A 17,661-nucleotide genomic window follows, 5' to 3' on the forward strand; every position below is an offset into this window, starting at 1 on the left:
GATGTCTGCCAAGGGCAAGGGAGCAAGCACGTGGTGATCCTCTTGGCATGTCTAGGCATTACCTGAGGATGGTCAGCCGGATCTCAAAGCCTGGGGAATAATCCTCATAGTGGATGATCTTGGCAAAGATCATTGGGGTGATAAAATTGGCCAAGGTGATCACAATGGAAGGCAGGTACAATATCAAGAGGTTCTCTCCAAAAACCATCTTGTCGATTTCCTATGAAGGTAACAAAACTGGTCAGGAGTATAATAAGGAAAGTTACATCACAAGTGAGTAGACCTTAAAAGAACTCAACTCTACATAAGTCAAGTCATTACGCTATATACCGTAAGCCTATGCAGTGTTATATGTCCATTATACCCCATGAAACTGGAAGGGAAAAAAGCACTCAATTATACATGTTTATTAGCAAAAAAATAAAATGAAACAAAATAGAAGTGATGATGGCATCCACTTGAGAGGTTTACAAATCATTCAGCATAGCTCCTAATTATAAGCCATCTCCTTCCTTGGGTGTTCGAACAGAGGAAACATGACTGAGTATCTTACTAGAAAAAAATGAGCTCTATTGGATTAATTTGGGTGAGGTATAAAAAGAAAATCCATGTATTCTGCATCAATAGTCAGTGTAAAGTATTTTCAAGGCTGTAATTCTAACTGACTTAGAAAAGCCATTCTCTCCTTCTTTCATAATAGACTAGTTAGCCACAAGTATAGCTATCCAGTATAAAACTAAAATTTCTGCCCTCCCTTGTAGCTAGGTACAGCCATCTGACTAGGGATGTGAGTGGAAGTCATGACCTTGAAGGAAAGGGGTGTGCCCTCCCCATCGCCTTCCCACTAGCTAAAATGTGGCCGTGAGTTATCAAGTTATCAAGTACCATACAGAAGAGTTCTACATCCTAAGGATGGCAGAGCCACAAGATGGAAGGAACCTGAGCCCATGATGATTGATTTCATGAAGCGGAACCACTAGACCAATTAGAGTTTTTAAAAACGCTGTTATTTTAGGTAAACTGAGGCCCCAACTAGTAAGCAGAGGAGTTGGGGATTGCATCGGGCAGTCCAGCTGGATTTGAATATCGTGAATTCTAGAATGAATGAGTATCCTAAATACTCTATTTGGGATGTTTTTTTAGTTCCATGAAGTGGAAATTGGTCACCTCTGATTTTCGGTTCTCTGTCATATCACCTCAGTTTATATCCCCCTATGTAAACTAGAGGCGATGGATGGCATCTGCCTCAGAGGTTTACAAGACACTTAGCATAAGGTCCAACCAGAGTAAAAGTGAACTGACTTTCACCGAGTCCTTACTTTTTTCATGTGTTCTTGCGAGAATATAGTTGCCCTATAGATTGCATAAAAACATGCTGCTAAAACAGCCAGAACGATACAGTTCAAAAACAGTCTCAAAGAGTAAATTCGTATAGTTTCTTCTGAGGTCCTGTCTGCTATTTTCTGTCGTATTCTTTCTTCTTCCAGATCTGCCTGAGGACCAAAGAAAACTTAATTAGTGAGCATGGGGGTAAAGGGATATTTAGAGGTGGAACCTCTGATTCATCATCGTTCCCTTCCTCTCCATCTTTAAGACTTTCCTTAAATATTTTTCTTATTATTTTAATAAATTTAGTTATTGAAATTAGTTTCAGTACATTGGTTAGACATCTATATAGTTCATAAAACAATCTCCCTAATTGCTCCCCTGACCCCCCACTTCGCCAGCGTATTAATGCTCCCTGCATTTCCTATGCCGTGCTCCCCATCCCCGTGACCATCCATCAGCTACTCATTTGTACTTCTTTAGCCCTTCACCCCATTCTCCCAGCCCCTGAAATCCCCCTGCCCCTCTCTGTCTGTCACCAAATTGTCCACTATATTTGTGAATCTGTTTTTGATTAGTTTGTTCTTTTTGTTCCTTAGATTCTGAATATAAGTGAAATCATATGATATTTACCTTCTCTGTCTGACTTATTTCACTCAGCATAGTAACCTCTAGGTCCACCTATATCATTGCACATGGTAGGAAGACTTTCCTTAAATATTCATCTCCCCCAACATACCTTCCCACATCAAGCTCAGGCAGTTTTTGTTTCTACTAAAGTCCTAAGTCAAGAAAGGATCCTTTATCTAAGAATCCAATCACACTTTGCAATAACTGTGAAAATATAAATATAACCTATTTATGACATTACCGATATATTATATGCGTTATTTCTTTAAACAGTATATATAGGTGGGTGGCTTTTTTTTTAACCCAACCTGGTAGTCTCTGCTTTAATAGGAGAATTCAATCTGTGCATATTTAGTGTAACAGAAAACACATTTGATTTGATTTCTTCCGTCTTATTTTATTAAGCTTTGATATAATTGTCCCCTCCTCCCTTTTTCTGGTAGGTTCAATCGTGATGCTATTTATTACTCCTTTCCTCCTTATTCATTCAGAAATTTTCTTCTACTTTTTTATATCCTCTCCACTCATAGAGAGCATTCCGTCCTTAGTCGTATTTCTCTTGGCGTAAGCGATGTTTGTGACGGGTTCTCATGAAGTAGAGAAATAACAGGGATGGAAGGAAGGCACCATGTCCTCGCACCTACGGCCATGTCCCCATCTCCCTTCCCAACCCAAGTTCACCAGCTCCATCTTCGGGCCCAAGGTGATCAAACTCAGGAAGCTGTTTTCTGCAAAAACTAGAAAGAGGAAACTTGCTAAGCGCTGGGGACAACCTGGCCCCCACCTAGCTCCTCTGCAAGCTACAAGGAAGCCACCAAGAGAAAACTCATCAGCACTCACTCGGAGCTCGTACCGCAGGCTGCTATGCTTCAGGTCCGCCATGCTGCGGTTGGTGATACAGAAATCCCAGCCAGCAAAGATCTTGTTGCAGTAACTCTGGAAGTGTTCCTCACTCCGGATCAGGTTGATTTTGAACCCTTCCACTGACCTGACCCCGAAACACAATTATGCTTCGTATAAGAACCACAACGAAATTCAGGCCCACGGATGGGCTTTGTCTAGAACAAAACAATTACACATGGCTGCATTCGCCGCCCATTTTGACACGGCCAAGTTTTGGACCATCCTAAATATACGTGGCAGCTAACTGGACATCTCATTGTTGAAAATCGTTTCCTTCCATCTATCCAATGGCTCCCTTCACAGCTGGAATAAAATCCGAACTCTTTAACACCGCCTGGAGGTCCTGCATGATGCCCCTCCTCCCATATGACCACTCTATGTAGCTGTTGCTACATTGGATTTTTTTTTCCTTTTCATAAACATACAAACCCCTGCTCCTGCCTCAGGGCCTTTGCACCTACAGTTCCTGCTACCCTCTCCCGGGAAGGTTCTTCCCCTGCCTCTTGCTATGGCTGCCTCGTTCCCATCTTTCAGATTTGGGCTCAAATTTCCCCTCCACCACCCCTCTAAAGATGCAACTCCCACTTCAAGTTAGTCTCTTTCATTTCCTTCATGGAAATGAACCTAGTCTACAATTATCTTATTTATCTGTTTATTGCGTATAGCCTTTTACTTGGACTCAATTTTAGATTCCTTGTGGACAGTTACCCAGGCTGCCCTGCCACATTTATGTCTAGAATGCTTGGACCATAATATGGTCACTAGCCAATCTATCCAACTGACGGATACATGAATGAATAAATGACTTAAATAGTAAATTAACCAAATATTTAGTGAGCACCTGTTCAGGTCAGACACAACTCTGTTGTATACTTCATAATTGTTATTTATTCAAATGCTTTCAGGGAAAAAATACACCCTGGCACTTGATGATACAAATCCATCAAATGCCACACACTGTAGATCAAAGAGGGTGTTTTCAGGATTTGCCAGTGAGTTGGAAAGGCAATAAGAAGTGGAAGGAATTATAGCGATCAGGCATTCTGCCAAAAGTTCACAGCAAAGAATTTATATCAGAACCACCAAGGATGCTTTTCTAAAATGCAGACTCCCAGGTGTTTGCAGACCCTGAGATTTTTAATTCAGTTGGTCTCAAGTGGGGTCCATAAATGTGTTATTTTATAAAGTTCCATGGTGATTCTGAGACCCCATCCCAGCTGAAAACCTCTAATTTAGACCAAACACACATTGAACAGAAGAGAAAGCTAATGTCCAGAGAAGAGAAAATTATTTCCCTAGAATCCAAGAGTCAGGACTGGGGCAAATTTGATGATGATGATGATGATGATGATGATGATAATTTTAATTTAATTTAATTTAAATTTTAATTAATTTTGCCAGGTGCCAAGCCCAGTGCCAAGTTCTTTACCTGCTTTGTTTCAGTGAATCTTCCCATCAACCAGGTGTGTACATTTCATAGATGAAGAAAATGAGATTTAAAGAGGTAAAGTCCCATTCAAACCTTGGTCTCTGGACCCCAAAGTCCCTGTTCTTTGCACCTCTGTAGCACTTAGTCCTCCCGGCAGGCATCTCCCCATTATGTCACGCCAGCCCTCTCTCCAATCTTCCCCCCAAACCAACCAAGGCCCTGGGGCGAGGAGCATAAGCAAGATCTGGAGATGGATTCACTCTTTGGCTAATAAAGCTTATCTCCTTGTCAGGGCCCCTTCCAAGGCCCCGGCAGCACCTCTAGCCATGTGTTCCTGTGATCGTGTTCTTACTTTTTCACAGTTTTCCAAAGATATTTTTCTATTCTTTGTCTTAAAGAGGGCCCTTCCAAATGGTCTGAACTGCGGGTCCATAACACTTGCATCTGCCCCTGCCATCATCACAGAGCAGCAAAGCCAGAACCCCAATCGGTCAATATTTCTTTCCCAAGCATCTCTCTGCCCCTCCAAATGAGCCACTGCTCCTTCTTGTCCATACGCTGCCCATTTGGGTGGGAAATGGACACACACCAGGCGATTTTCATCTTACAGCTTCTGACTCAGGATATGAGTGTCCAGCTGGACACTAGGGCTTTCTCTGCAGTGGTGGACCCACGGAGGGCAAACTCGGACCCCCAACATCCTGGTCTCTTCTATGCCTGGCTTGTAGCACTGCTCAAGCCCTCACATGGACAATAAAGTGAGTAAGAGAGGTGCCCATCATGACCCTGGCTGCCAAGCAACCCCCTTGGGACAAAGACACCAAGCCGTCCATTGGAAATGTGTGTTTCCCCTTCCACAATATAGTGTTAGTGCTGGGAAGTGGCTGCTAGCCAGGGACATTTCCCAGCCTCTCTTGCAGTTAGCTATGGTCACGTGACTAGCTGTAGCCAATGGAACAGGAGTGATGCATATCACTAGCCCACGAACACTGTCCACATGATACTCCTCCATGGTCATTTTCTCCCTCCCAGCCCTTGAGAGGAACTTCAAAGCCACATGCTGGAGATGGCTAAACTTTGGCCACCTGGAGTCCCAGAATGCCTGAGAAGGAATCTACCACGGTAACCTATGCCTGACTCAGAACTTCATGCAAGAGAGATATACAACTTCTATTGTGTTTGGGTGGTTGTACCTTTTGGGAAGTTGTTCGTTAGTAATTAAAGAAATTAATATCCCTCGCTTTCTCTTCTTGGGAACTAGCATTTCTCACTAAACCACTGTCTACCATGGAAAATGCTATGTTCTCATGTGACCCAAACCCAGTGGCCACGGTTGGAGGGTCAGGGTTGGGTATCCGAATGAAGCAGAACCAACAAGTCTTTTCAGAGGATTTCTGCACTCGTGACCCAGAGGGTCCACGTAAGGAAGCTGCCACCAAGAGAATCAGACATAAAGAAGCTCTTGCTTTTGGGTGTTTCGAAGTCATATCTGTAATTCAAGTTTCTTCCCTTCTTTGGTGCTCTGAGCCACTCAATTCCCCTTTGCCCCAGTTAGTCGGAGTTGGGTTTCTGCCATACACAACGCAAGAGAGACCTGGTTAGAATACCCACCAGATCAAAGAAAGGTTGGGGGAAGGGCATTGGCGAATGTATGTAATAATGATTGAGTAAAGAATGGCAAGGTGCTGCTCCAGCTCCCATATCTTGCCTCCAAATCCCCACAGCCTCCAACACACTCACAAATATTTTCCCCACAAAGCCCAATCCTGGACTCTGCTCATCCTTTGGGCAATGGCTCTCACAGTCCATGATCTCCAAAAAACTCCAGCCATCAGGGTTATTCAAATAAAACACAATGATAAGATAAAACTTTACCTTTTCACTATCCAAAGAAGACTCAGGGCCAGGTAGGCAATTGTGCTTAACAAATAAGCCAGAGGCAAATCGTAGGTGAAGTTCTGAAATTTCACCCCGTCAATGGTGTAATGTCCATAAAAGAGGCAAGTCTCCTCCAAGAAACCCTGAAATGAAGCCAACGGCATGAGGTCAGATTGGTGAGTTCTCTGCAGGAAACCAGGAAACCAGCCTCTGCCTCAAGAACTCACATTCTGGTGACATTATTCATCCCCGAATCCCCAGATACTGGAACAACTCCAGAGGTATAAGGGATGCTCAGTTGGTGTTCAGGGAATAAAACACAGATAAAACCTGAGCATTAAAAATACACAGGTATATGATCCAAAAAAAAAAAATTAAGTAAACAATTTCATGTGTAATAACATCAAAAAGAACAACATACTTAGGAATAAATTTAATAAATGAAATGTAAATTCTATATTCTTAAAGCTATATAACATTGTTTAAAAAATTAAAAATCTAAATAAATGGAAAGACATCCCATGTTCATGAATAAAAATATCCATGGCAATAATCCCTAAATTGATCTATAGATTTAATACATCCCTATCAGAATCCCAGCTGGCATCTTTGTAAAAACTGACAAGCTAATCCTAAAATTCATATGGAATTGCAAGGGACCCAGAATAGCCAAAACGACCTTGAAAAAGAAGAACAAAGTTGGAGGACTCGCATATCCCAATTTCAAAACTTACTACAAAACAACTAGCAGAAGAACAGACATATAAGTCCATAGAAAAGAATTGAGTCCAAAAATGAACCCATACATCTAGGGTTAAGTGATTTTTACTAAGGTAAAAGAATAGTCTTTTCAAGAAATGGTTCTAGGGCAACCAGACAGCCACATGCTAAAAAAAAGGAAGGAAGGAAGGAAGGAAGGAAGGAAGGAAGAAAGAAGGAAGGAAGGAAGGAAGGAAGGAGGAAGGAAGGAAGGAAGAAGGAAGGAAGGAAGGAAAGAAGGAAGGAGGAAGGAGAAAGAAAGAAAGAAAGAAAGAAAGAAAGAAAGAAAGAAAGAAAGAAAGAAAGAAAGAAAAAGCGCTTGAACCCTTACCTTTGCATCATATACAAAGGTAAACTTAAAATAGATCAAAGACGTAAGTGTAAGAACCAAAGCTATACAACTCTTAGAAGAAAACAGAGGGCTGAGTCTTCACGACCTTGGATCTGACAACGGATTCTCAGATGTGACTCCAAAAGCACAAGCAATAAAAGCAAAAATAAATTGGACTTCATCAAAATCGAAAGCTCGTGTGCTTCAAAAGACACTCTGAAGAAAGTGAAAGCCAATGCAAAGAATGGGAGAAAAATATTGTAAATCATCTATCTGATAAGGTCTTGTGTCTCGAATAGATAAAGAACTATTTTAACTCAATAATAAAAAAGATAATCCAGGTTTTAAAAAATGGAAAGAGGATAAAAATAGATATTTATTCCAAGAAAATATACAAATGGTCAGAGTCGGGTAATAGCAAGTGTGGATAAGTATACGGAGCCATCAGAAACCTCACACAGTGCTGGTGAGGGTGTAACATGCTGCGGTCACTTTGCAAAAGTCTGGCTGTTCCTCAAAAAGTTGAACAGAGTTATCATCTGACTCAGTGATTTCACTCCTAGGTATATACTCCCGAAGAAGTGAATATATATTTCCACATGAAAACATATACGTGAATGTTCATTGTAGCATTATCCATAATAGCCGAAAGATGGAAACAACCCAAATATCCATCATAAATGGATCCACGAAATGTGGTATCTCCATAGCATGGTATCTTTTTTGGCCATAACAAGGAATTGAAGACTGACAGATGCTACAATATGCATCAACCTTAAAAACGTGCCAAGCGAAAGAAGCCAGAGACCAAAGAGCACGTTATATGATTTTGTTTATATGAAATGCCCAGAATAAGCTTTTCGTAGAGACAGAAAGTCGATTAATGGTTGCTTCTGGCTGGTCAGGGGAATTGGGAAGTGATAACTAAACAGTATTAAATGTCTTTCTGAGGTGATGAAAATGTTCTAAAATTGACGGCGGTCAGGCTCGGACAACTCAGTGAGTTTACATAAAAAACCACTGAATTGAACACTCTAAATGGGTGAGTTGTAGGATAGGTAAATTCCGTCTCAATAAAGCTGTTAGCAAAAATAAAAAATAAATAAAAAGATAGAAAAAAGTGACCTATGTAAAAACATAGCATGGAATAGTCTCTTGACTTCTTATGGAAAGAATAATCGAACACCTCAAATTCCTCCTTGGGTGGCAGGAAAATTCCAGGGGAGTGAGAAAAGAAATATGCAAAAAGCAGAAGCAGAGATAAGGAGAACAGAGATGTTCACCACAGTATTGTTTATAAAGAAGGAAAATGGAAGCAATTTGAATGTCCATCAGGAAGGGCCTGGCTAGACGGTGAAAAATTCACATCGTAACGTATTAAGCAAGACCATGTAAGTGCATGAGAAAGGGCGAGAAGGCCGTGACCCGAGTGTTAAAGGTTAGGTGACCTCTAGGGAGGTGTACTTCCACTTGTAAGTCTATAAATTCTATGTTTTTTTATGACATCTGAGTAAATGATTAAATTGTTTAATAGAAAAAAATGCAGAAACAGAATATTCCATCTTCTTTTTAACTCTCCCAAAGGCGGGGCACGCAGGCCATAAAAACTTGCCCAAAGATATAAAATCTATTTATATTGCCCTAGATGGATATCAGCTCGGTCAATCTCTCCCTCAAAATAATGTAGCATTACAGGGCAAAGGTCCACTGGGCCAGGAAAATGATTTTTCTGATGTGATAAGGAGCTTGGCTCAAATGTTTTCAGCAAAGACAAACCATTGTTAGATGTCTCTGATTCTCTCTCTCTTAGGCCTATTTAAATTTAAATTACTGACAATAAAATTAGAATCCAGTCTTAGCCACACTATCCACACTTCAATTGCTCAAGAGTTAGTGACTACTGCATTTTACAGCACAAAGCCCAGAACATTCTCGTCACTGTGGAAAACTCTTTTGGACAGGGCTGTTCTTTATCATGCATACTTTATTGAACATTGATGATCGAGTGTATTTAAGTCTCCTATAAAATCTTCCGTATAAGGAAGAAGGTTATGATGTGTGGGGAGCTACAAACAAATATCTCTTTGGGAATGCATTCTGAAGAAATGGGGCTAACAGCAGTTCTGGGATTTGATCCCATTCGATTTTCGCTAGCGGTGTGACCTTGGGTGAGTCACTGAATTTCTCCTTGCACAGTGGACATTTCAACACCCACATGACAATTCCTCTCAGCTGTTTTGAGAAAAACATCAGAGCTGTAAAAACGACTTCTTCAGAATCAAACCCAATAGACAGATTCAATACTTTCTACTTATTTATTCAGAAAGATGGAAATTCGATGACATGGCATTTTACTACCTGTAACTTTCAGAAAGATATTTTTATACATATGTATTGTCGAAACATCTAAAGGAGTAGTTCTCAACCAGGGGTGATTGTGTCCCCCAGGAAACATTTGGCAATGTCTGGAGACATTTTCACTTGTCACAACTGTGGAACTGCTACTGGACGCTGTCGAACATCCTACAACACACAGGACAGCCACCCATGACAGAATTATCGGGCCCTTAAAGTCTACAGTGCCAAGTAGAAAAACTCTGATCTAGAGGGCAGAGAGGGTCATTTTTCATAGCTGTGATCTTATTTGTTGAAAAAAAAAAAAGGATTAAGAAAATGAAAGTTCACAAGAAATCATCTTTTGGAAAATTAAAAAAAAACTTTTGGAACTATTATAAGAAGGATGAGACTAATTCCACTTGACAGCAGGGGGTGTTAACCTGGGCTGAACAGACTTTTAAGAGATTTCAGGGAATGCGTATGTGTGTGTGCACATGTTGTATATATGTATGGGCATATGTGTGCACAGGTGTACCACGCATGTCTGTATGTGTACTTTCTGGAGAGAAGAGCCACAGCTTTCATCCAGGTGGTCTAGGACCCCAACATTTAAGGGTTTTCGATGTCAGAGAAATGAAATAAATTCTATGTGGATTTATTTCCCCTGAAACTTCTTTCTATGGGAGAACTCAGTCTTTTGCTGCAGGTCAATACAAAGGTGGCAGGGACCAGGAAAAGGGCAGTAGCTGAAAGTAACAAAGCATATTTCCCGTATATTCTAGCAGGCCGAGTGAACATCATCCTTGCAGATGAAGTCACTGCAAATCCTGTTTCTTTTCCTGGTACTTGTGTCAATACTGTGTTTGGCTCTTACTGGAGATATTTGGGAAACCGATGTTTAAATTAACCTATCCTCAGCGTACTGAGGGCCCAAGTACAGAATTATGGTACTTACAGTGCCAGAGAGCAAGTCTATGATATAACTGTAAAAGTAAATCAGTCCAGAGCTACTTATCGGGTATACTGTGCATTGAATATCTGTAAAAAAAAAAAAAAGACCATCAGTGGAAACAGTTTTACAGTCTTTATAACTCGTCTATCACACTTTGTGCATACATGCATTATACATATACACACATACATATGTCATATATATGGGCATATTTGTGTATGGATGTGTTAATATAGTTGTGATTTTCTACTGCAGAACAAACTCCAGCGTACCAAGTACGGTAGCATCTCTCTTTCCTTATTCATCCCAAACCTTTAGGGATAGATGTTTTTTCTACACATTTTTGTATGTGGGTCCACTTACAGAACATGTTTTCTGCTTATATTGGTGTTCCGTGTTTTGGGGTTCATGTTTACACATATTCTGGAATATGTGATTGATATAATTGTTATTCCATTTTGCGTAATCCAATTTTAAAAGATTTCTACGTGTGTGTAAATAAACATGCAGTTTCATTGAAAAATACATCTCTTTACATACATATAACTGACCAAGAAATTACTTGAATACCAACTTTAGTGACACTACCTTATCCTTGAACAACTAATTTACTTGCTCTGTTATCAGTCGGCTATCGCTGTGTAACAAATAACCTCGCAGTCTCAGCGACTTAACATACTGGCCATTTATTTTCTCATTCATGGATCTGCAGTCGGAGTTCATTCGGCTGATTCAGGCTGAGCCAGGATGGACTGCAGGGCTTCCAGTTGGGCTCAGGTCTGCTCCACGTGACTCCATTCTGGGGCCCAAACTAAAGAGGAAATGGCTCACCTGGGAGCTGCTCTCCTCATGGCTCATCTCGTAAGGGAAGCCACACGAAGCTATTTCAACCTAACACCCCAATAGACAAACACAAGCCACGTGGCCACGTGCAATATCAACGGAGCGGGGAGCACTCTCCACCCACAGTGAGAGGCCCTACAGGGTCGCAATTACGAGGGAGCGACAAATTGGAAAAAATAATCCAAACTATCCCTCCTTTTCTGGGCTGGAGTTTCTCCTTCGTTAAAGTGAGAATGTTGAACTAGCTCCTTCAAGGCCGATTTCCCAGCTCTACCGTTTTACCGTTCTAACATGCATGTGTTTGTTTATTCATTCAACAATCATAGCTTGGTCGCTACGCACCAGGTAGATGTTGGAGACAAAATGATGAGTAAGAAGCAGTTCCTGCCCTTGAAAAGCTCGCCATCAAGAGGTAAAAAAAGGCAAGTAGCTTTTAGGTTTCTAGGAGGTGCTCAAATGGTTGTATGGACATGATATTCCATGACGGGAGGAGGGAGACAATCATCCCAGTTGAAGAGGAGCCAGGAAAATGGAACGAGATGTCTGCTACTCCACTCCTCACTTGCAACCCTCAAGTCTAGAGGGCCATGGGCCAAATCTGGCCAGCCACCTGTTTTGTTAATACTTAGTTATAGGAACATAGCCACGCTCATTCATGACATTTGTCGCTGGCCACTTTCGAGCCATTGTGGCAGTGTTGAATCCTGGCAACAGAGACTGTGTGGCCTGCAAAGCCCAAAATATTTGCTATCTGGCCCTTTACAGGAAAAGTTTGCCAACCCACCATGGCCAAGCTTTTTGTTTCTCTAATATGTTTTTTTCCCCAGCTCTTAACCTTTGCAGATGCTGTTTCTCTGCGTGAAGACGTTTCCCTGAGCTCAACAGCTGCCTACTCTTTGCCTTCCTGGGCTCCACTTAAATGCCCCTGCCTTCACAGAGAGCTTTAGGGACCCCTCAGCCTCCTGTGTCCAGGTGTGATGTTCCCTCTGGTAGCCTCAGTGCCTGGCTCAAGGCCTGGCACACAGTAGGTGCTCAATAAACACTTGTTGAAATGAAGGAGGGATGAAAGGTGAAGAAAAGGAAGAGGGAGACTCCGATTCTTTTCTTAAGGGATAACGTTTACCAGGTAAGTTTTCTAAAAAAAGCACATGTGTGTGCAGGGAGAGGACATAATCAGAGAAAACAGTGATGAGAAAGAAGGGCTGTGTGGTGGCCACACTTATAGAGTCGCACTGCATTTTCTCCAGAGGGTGGTTTCCCGCCGACCGAGGCCCTGCTTATGGCCAAAGAGAGAAGTGAACAGGCAGTTGGGTCTATGGGTTAAGTGTCCAGGCTCCAAACTCACATGAGAGAGGCAATGGCTTGCAGTTCCTCTAGAAAGACATAATACTAAAAAAAAAAACCACAAAAAACAAAAAAAAACAGCTGCCGTTTATTGAGCACTTTCCATGCGCTAAGCACTCTATTATCTTATTGAATACTCATTTTTAAATTATGAGTATTGCTTAAATGATAATTCTTTGTTTTTATTTTCTATATTAAACAATATAGAATTTATAGTATTGTTTTCAATTATTTATAGTTTAAATAATAAGTATTATTTTTTATTAATGAGCCAAGTATTAATGAGCCGACTATTAATTAGTGAGGTGCTATCTGATAATGAAATAACTGTCCCACTATTTAAATTAGCACTTCCATTCTATGCATAAGGAGACGGAGGCTCAGAAAGTCTAATCCACTCGCAGAGCCGGGCCTTGAAAATGAACCCAACGTTTTCACATAGTGGCAGGTAACATTTATCTGTAAAATGCACATATTAGAACATGAGAATGTAGTATGTGGCATACAGTAGGCACTCTGTGAGCGCCAGTGCCCTGAACTAAGTCAAGGTTTCCACATTATTCCTATTATATTTTGGGGTGTGATAGAATTGAGACAAATAAATATGAGGAGGGGAAATGTTCAGGGACACAGAAGTGATCCTAGAGGACAGTTCTTCCAGGAAAGGAGTTATGTGACAGGTGAAGCATGAGGTCTCCACATCTAACCCCCCTATCACAGACCCTGGTACTAGAGGGTCATTGAATGTCTGTGGAACGACCGAAGCTCTCCCCATTTGAATAAACAAAATGCCCAGAAGATCTGACTTACGTTGAGAATTCAGTAAGAAAACACAGGTCCAGCACTGGCCATTGACACGTGATTGGTGTTTAATAAAGGGTAGCCCTAAGCATCACCATTATTGGAGATGAAAGTCTTAAAATAAAAACATTGGAGGAGATTGTATTATGTTTGCTAAATATTCCCCTTTCTGACCCTGCAGTTCGGCTCCCAAATGCTTTGCTGAACTCGGGAGTGGCCAAGTGACTTGCTTTGGCTATTGAGATGTGGCAGAAATGACATGTGTCATCTCCAGGCAGAAGCTTTAGGAGTCAGTATCTTTGTCATGGCTCTTTTTCCTTTGAACATAGTGACAGTCAATGGTCCAGATAGAGGCTGTTCCATCAGCTTGGGCTCCAGACTGAAGACAATAGGGAACAAAGCTACCATTAACTAGTGATGGACAGGTACTGTGAGCAAGAAAAAAAATCTCTGTGGTTATTAGGTGCTGAGAGTTATGAGGTCGTTTGTTTCTGCAGCATAACCTAGCCCATCCTAACTAATACAGTCTCCCAACACCAAGAACGTAAAGATTCCTACAGAAGGAAACATGGTAGCCAGGTGTGCAGTGACGATACACTCTTCTGGGCAAACCAGGCCTTAGACTCACCCACGGCTTTGGATGGATTGAGCACAAAGCTGCTGTTGGTGATCTTGTATTTGGTGAGCAAGATGGGGAGCAAAACCAGCATAAAGATGATGAGAAATATCACCAAATTCAGCAACACGAGAAACCGCAAGAAGGAGAAATAGGACTGAATCCCAGTGCCAAATTTCCCTGGGGAAAAAAAATCCAAACATCATCGGCTAGGCAGATTGACCCACTACCCACCGTAGACTCAATCAGCTGCAGAGGGCTGAAGTTGGAGGAATCTTGGTGGCGGAAGGAATTAGAAACATTTGTTGTTTTCTACTGTTGGTAGAACCTTAAAGGTTCTACTTCCTAACGGTTTAATCTTTAGCTTGTAAATCTACACTTAACTCTTGAATTAACCATTTGAGAATGCGAAGGAGGACTCAGTAATCTTTTCTCATGTGAGTGTCTAATTGACGCAGCACCATTTATAGAAAAGGCCATCCATTCCCCCAATGAATCACAATAGTATTTCTGTAATTGACTATACATGTATCTTCTGAATCTGTTTCTGAATTCTCTATCCTGTTCTATGGGTCTAAGTATAAGAGTTGCTGAAGGATTTTTATAGATATTTTTCTGCCAGATTAAGAAATTCCCATCTATTTTTTCCTTGCTAAGAATGAGAACTGAATTGTACCAATGCTTTTTCTGCATCTATTGAGATAATCATATAATTTTTCTCCTTTATTCTGTTAAGGTAATGAATTAAATTCATTGATTTTCAAATAGAAAGTGGATCTTCCACCAGATAATGATTAAATTTACAAAGAACAGACAAAGAGCACTTAAAGAGTGAGGCTGTCTGCTTGTTCTTGCAGGGGGCGGAGCGGGGGGAAGAACTTATCTTCTATGAGTGAAGATATAAGAGACCCACAATTTGCTTCTCTCGAAACCCGGCAACCTTGCCAGAGGCAAGGAGCTAGACTATCGCATCTTCCTTTTTCTGCCAGATGAGTACCTGGCCAGCCAAGAAATCACAGGACTGGAGTCACTGAAGAGAAAATCAAGGTCCCAGGTCCCCAAGGGGAAATGACCTTGCAATACACAAGCACTTTGTGAATGAAACTCTCCAGAAAAGCCACCACTTAACAAGAGAGGAAGCTGGGCATGGCGGCTAAAACCTCGGGCTCCAAAGTGTGACGGCCTGGGTTCAAATTCTGGGTCCGCCTTGTCCTAGCCAGTGAACACAAGTATGTTAACTTCTCTGAGCTATGCAAATGATAAATACCTACGTGAAAGGCTCCTGTGAGGATTAACTGAGATAATTAATACGAGTAAAATGTTTAACACAAGGCCTGGTTCATAGGGAAGGTTCAGTAAAGGTTTGCTTTTATTATATTTTACTCCAAACATGATGTTCGCTTAAATTTCAAAAGTGGGTGGCTGAAGTTCTAAGTGTCTAATGAAACCCCTTAGAAATGTTTATATTCTCCCAATTAAACCACCACCAAAAAAAAAGAGTAGTTCATTGAATGGATCACAGTGGTATTTTTTAGGTCTTAAAATAGCAATAACAGGGGTGACAATTTCTTCTATAGATCCTACTACATTCCTTACAAACTTCATAAAATTTGTTTTAGCAGTTTTGAGGAGGTGCTTGTAAATCGTTTTGCTTTATGATAGAAACTGTACTCCAAAAAGGTATTTTTTCTCCTTGGCTCTGCTATGTCACCCAGATGTTGGAATGTTTTTTTCCAATGTTATATTTTGGCACAACTTCCAATTCTTGTATACTTGCTATAGAAGGAATTGGGTCCCCCTGCCCCAATTCATATGATGGAGCCCTAACCCGCAATGGGACGGTATTTGGAAATGGGCCTTTGGGAGGTGATGAAGTTTAGATGAGGGTGGGTCCCTCATGAAGGGATTCATACCCATTTAAGAAAAGGCACCAGTGAGAGCCTCTCTCTCTTTCTCCCTCTTCTTGAGAATGCACAAAAAAAAGAGGTCATGTGAGGACACAGTGAGACGGTGGCCTGATCTTAAACCTCAGTCTCCAGAACTTTAAGAAAATGAATGTCTGTTGTGTAAGCCCCCCAGTCTATAGTACTTTGTCACAGCAGCTCAAGCTTCCTAATGCAATACTGTATCCTAATTGTCACCATTATGAAAGAGTAGAGATTCTTATTATCTTCAGGGCCCTGGGCACCTGTGACAGTCTCTGGATGTCTAATGAACCCCGTCTCAGGATCATGTTTTAGATGCACAAAATACAAATGAACATGTGGTTATCATCATATTAAAAACCAAACCTGTGACAGAATAATACATGAGCATCTTCACTAACACATTAAATAACGAGAGCTAGGGGCAGATCTAATAACGGCTGTAATTTCAAAGTAGTGATGAGCAGAAATGGTTTTCTAAGATAACGGCATCTTGGAAAGGGGCGGGAGACTATCTGTGATTTTCCTGGTGACAAAGACCCAGGTTCCGCTAATCCTAGCTGCGGTGTTATTCGTATTTATCGTGGAAGGAAATGCTAGTTCAGCTGAAGGTTGGTGAAGATGGAGGTGCCCTTTCCCCCCAGGCACTGGGGGCTTCTACAGCGTGTGGAGCGTGGTACCTTCTATGCTGCGGATGTCTTCCCGCCACAGCTCCAGGTGCGTCGTCATCTCGCGAGCCTTCTCTATGAACCTCTTCCAAGACTTGCTGCTGTACCGTTTCCACTGGTCCCACTCGGATAAATACTTCATCTGGGTCTCCTGAATGTCCCTGCATTAAAAATGCACATGCCAGTGACCACGGTAGCACGGCCGAGCCTCAGCATCAAATGAAACCCTAGTGGAGAGGATGTGGAAACCCTGCATCCCTCAGACGCTGCGGGTGGGAATGTAAAGTGGTGTGGCCACTCCTCGAAAAGTGAAATGTGGAATTATCACGTGACCCGGCAATCCCACTCCTAGGCAGCTATCCCCAAAGAGCGGAAAACGGGTCTCAAACAAAAAGTCGTTCTGGAACGTTCAACAGTCAAAGGGTGGAAACAAACCGAACGTCCGTCGACAGATGAATGAATCAACAACGTGAGCTATAGCCGCACGACAGAATGTCATTCAGCCACGAAGAAAGAACGAAGTGCTGGGACATGTCACAACACAGATGAGCCGCAAAAACATTACGCTCTGGACTGGCCCTGTGATCTGCTTGAACCACAGAATGCAGAAGTGCCAGTTCTAAGCTCAGGCTTCCAAAAGTCTTACAGGTTTCCGCTCCTCTCTTGGGATGCCTGCTGCTGCCACGCTTAGAAACCTGAGCTAATCCGCTGGAGGATGACATCACCCCAGACCTGTCTGCAGCCAGGTGACCCCGAGCCCAGATCAGGAGAGCCACCTGTCTGACCGCAGCTCATGATAGGAACTAGAAGAACCTCCCAGCACGGACTTGCAGACTTGTGCAGCTGTGGTTTTAAGTATTTAAAGTGTGGGGTGACATATTGCACAGCATAGCTGGCTGGTACACTCATACTCCACACT

General features: G+C 41.8%; 1 protein-coding gene across 1 annotated transcript in view; it reads right to left on the minus strand.

Annotated features, from left to right (window-relative positions):
• TMC7 (transmembrane channel like 7) overlaps nucleotides 1-17,661 on the minus strand; it is a 31,342-nt gene that overhangs the window by 13,156 nt on the left and 525 nt on the right. Inside the window, 7 exon segments of the mRNA XM_006927005.3 lie at nucleotides 63-220; nucleotides 1,320-1,493; nucleotides 2,797-2,944; nucleotides 6,164-6,309; nucleotides 10,549-10,631; nucleotides 14,162-14,329; nucleotides 16,755-16,903. Of these exon segments, the coding sequence (XP_006927067.1) occupies nucleotides 63-220; nucleotides 1,320-1,493; nucleotides 2,797-2,944; nucleotides 6,164-6,309; nucleotides 10,549-10,631; nucleotides 14,162-14,329; nucleotides 16,755-16,884 (1,007 nt within the window). The 5' untranslated portion in view covers nucleotides 16,885-16,903.

The sequence above is a fragment of the Pteropus alecto genome, unplaced genomic scaffold, assembly GCF_000325575.1.
Source record: "Pteropus alecto unplaced genomic scaffold, ASM32557v1 scaffold34, whole genome shotgun sequence".
NCBI classification, from domain to species: Eukaryota; Metazoa; Chordata; class Mammalia; order Chiroptera; family Pteropodidae; genus Pteropus; species Pteropus alecto.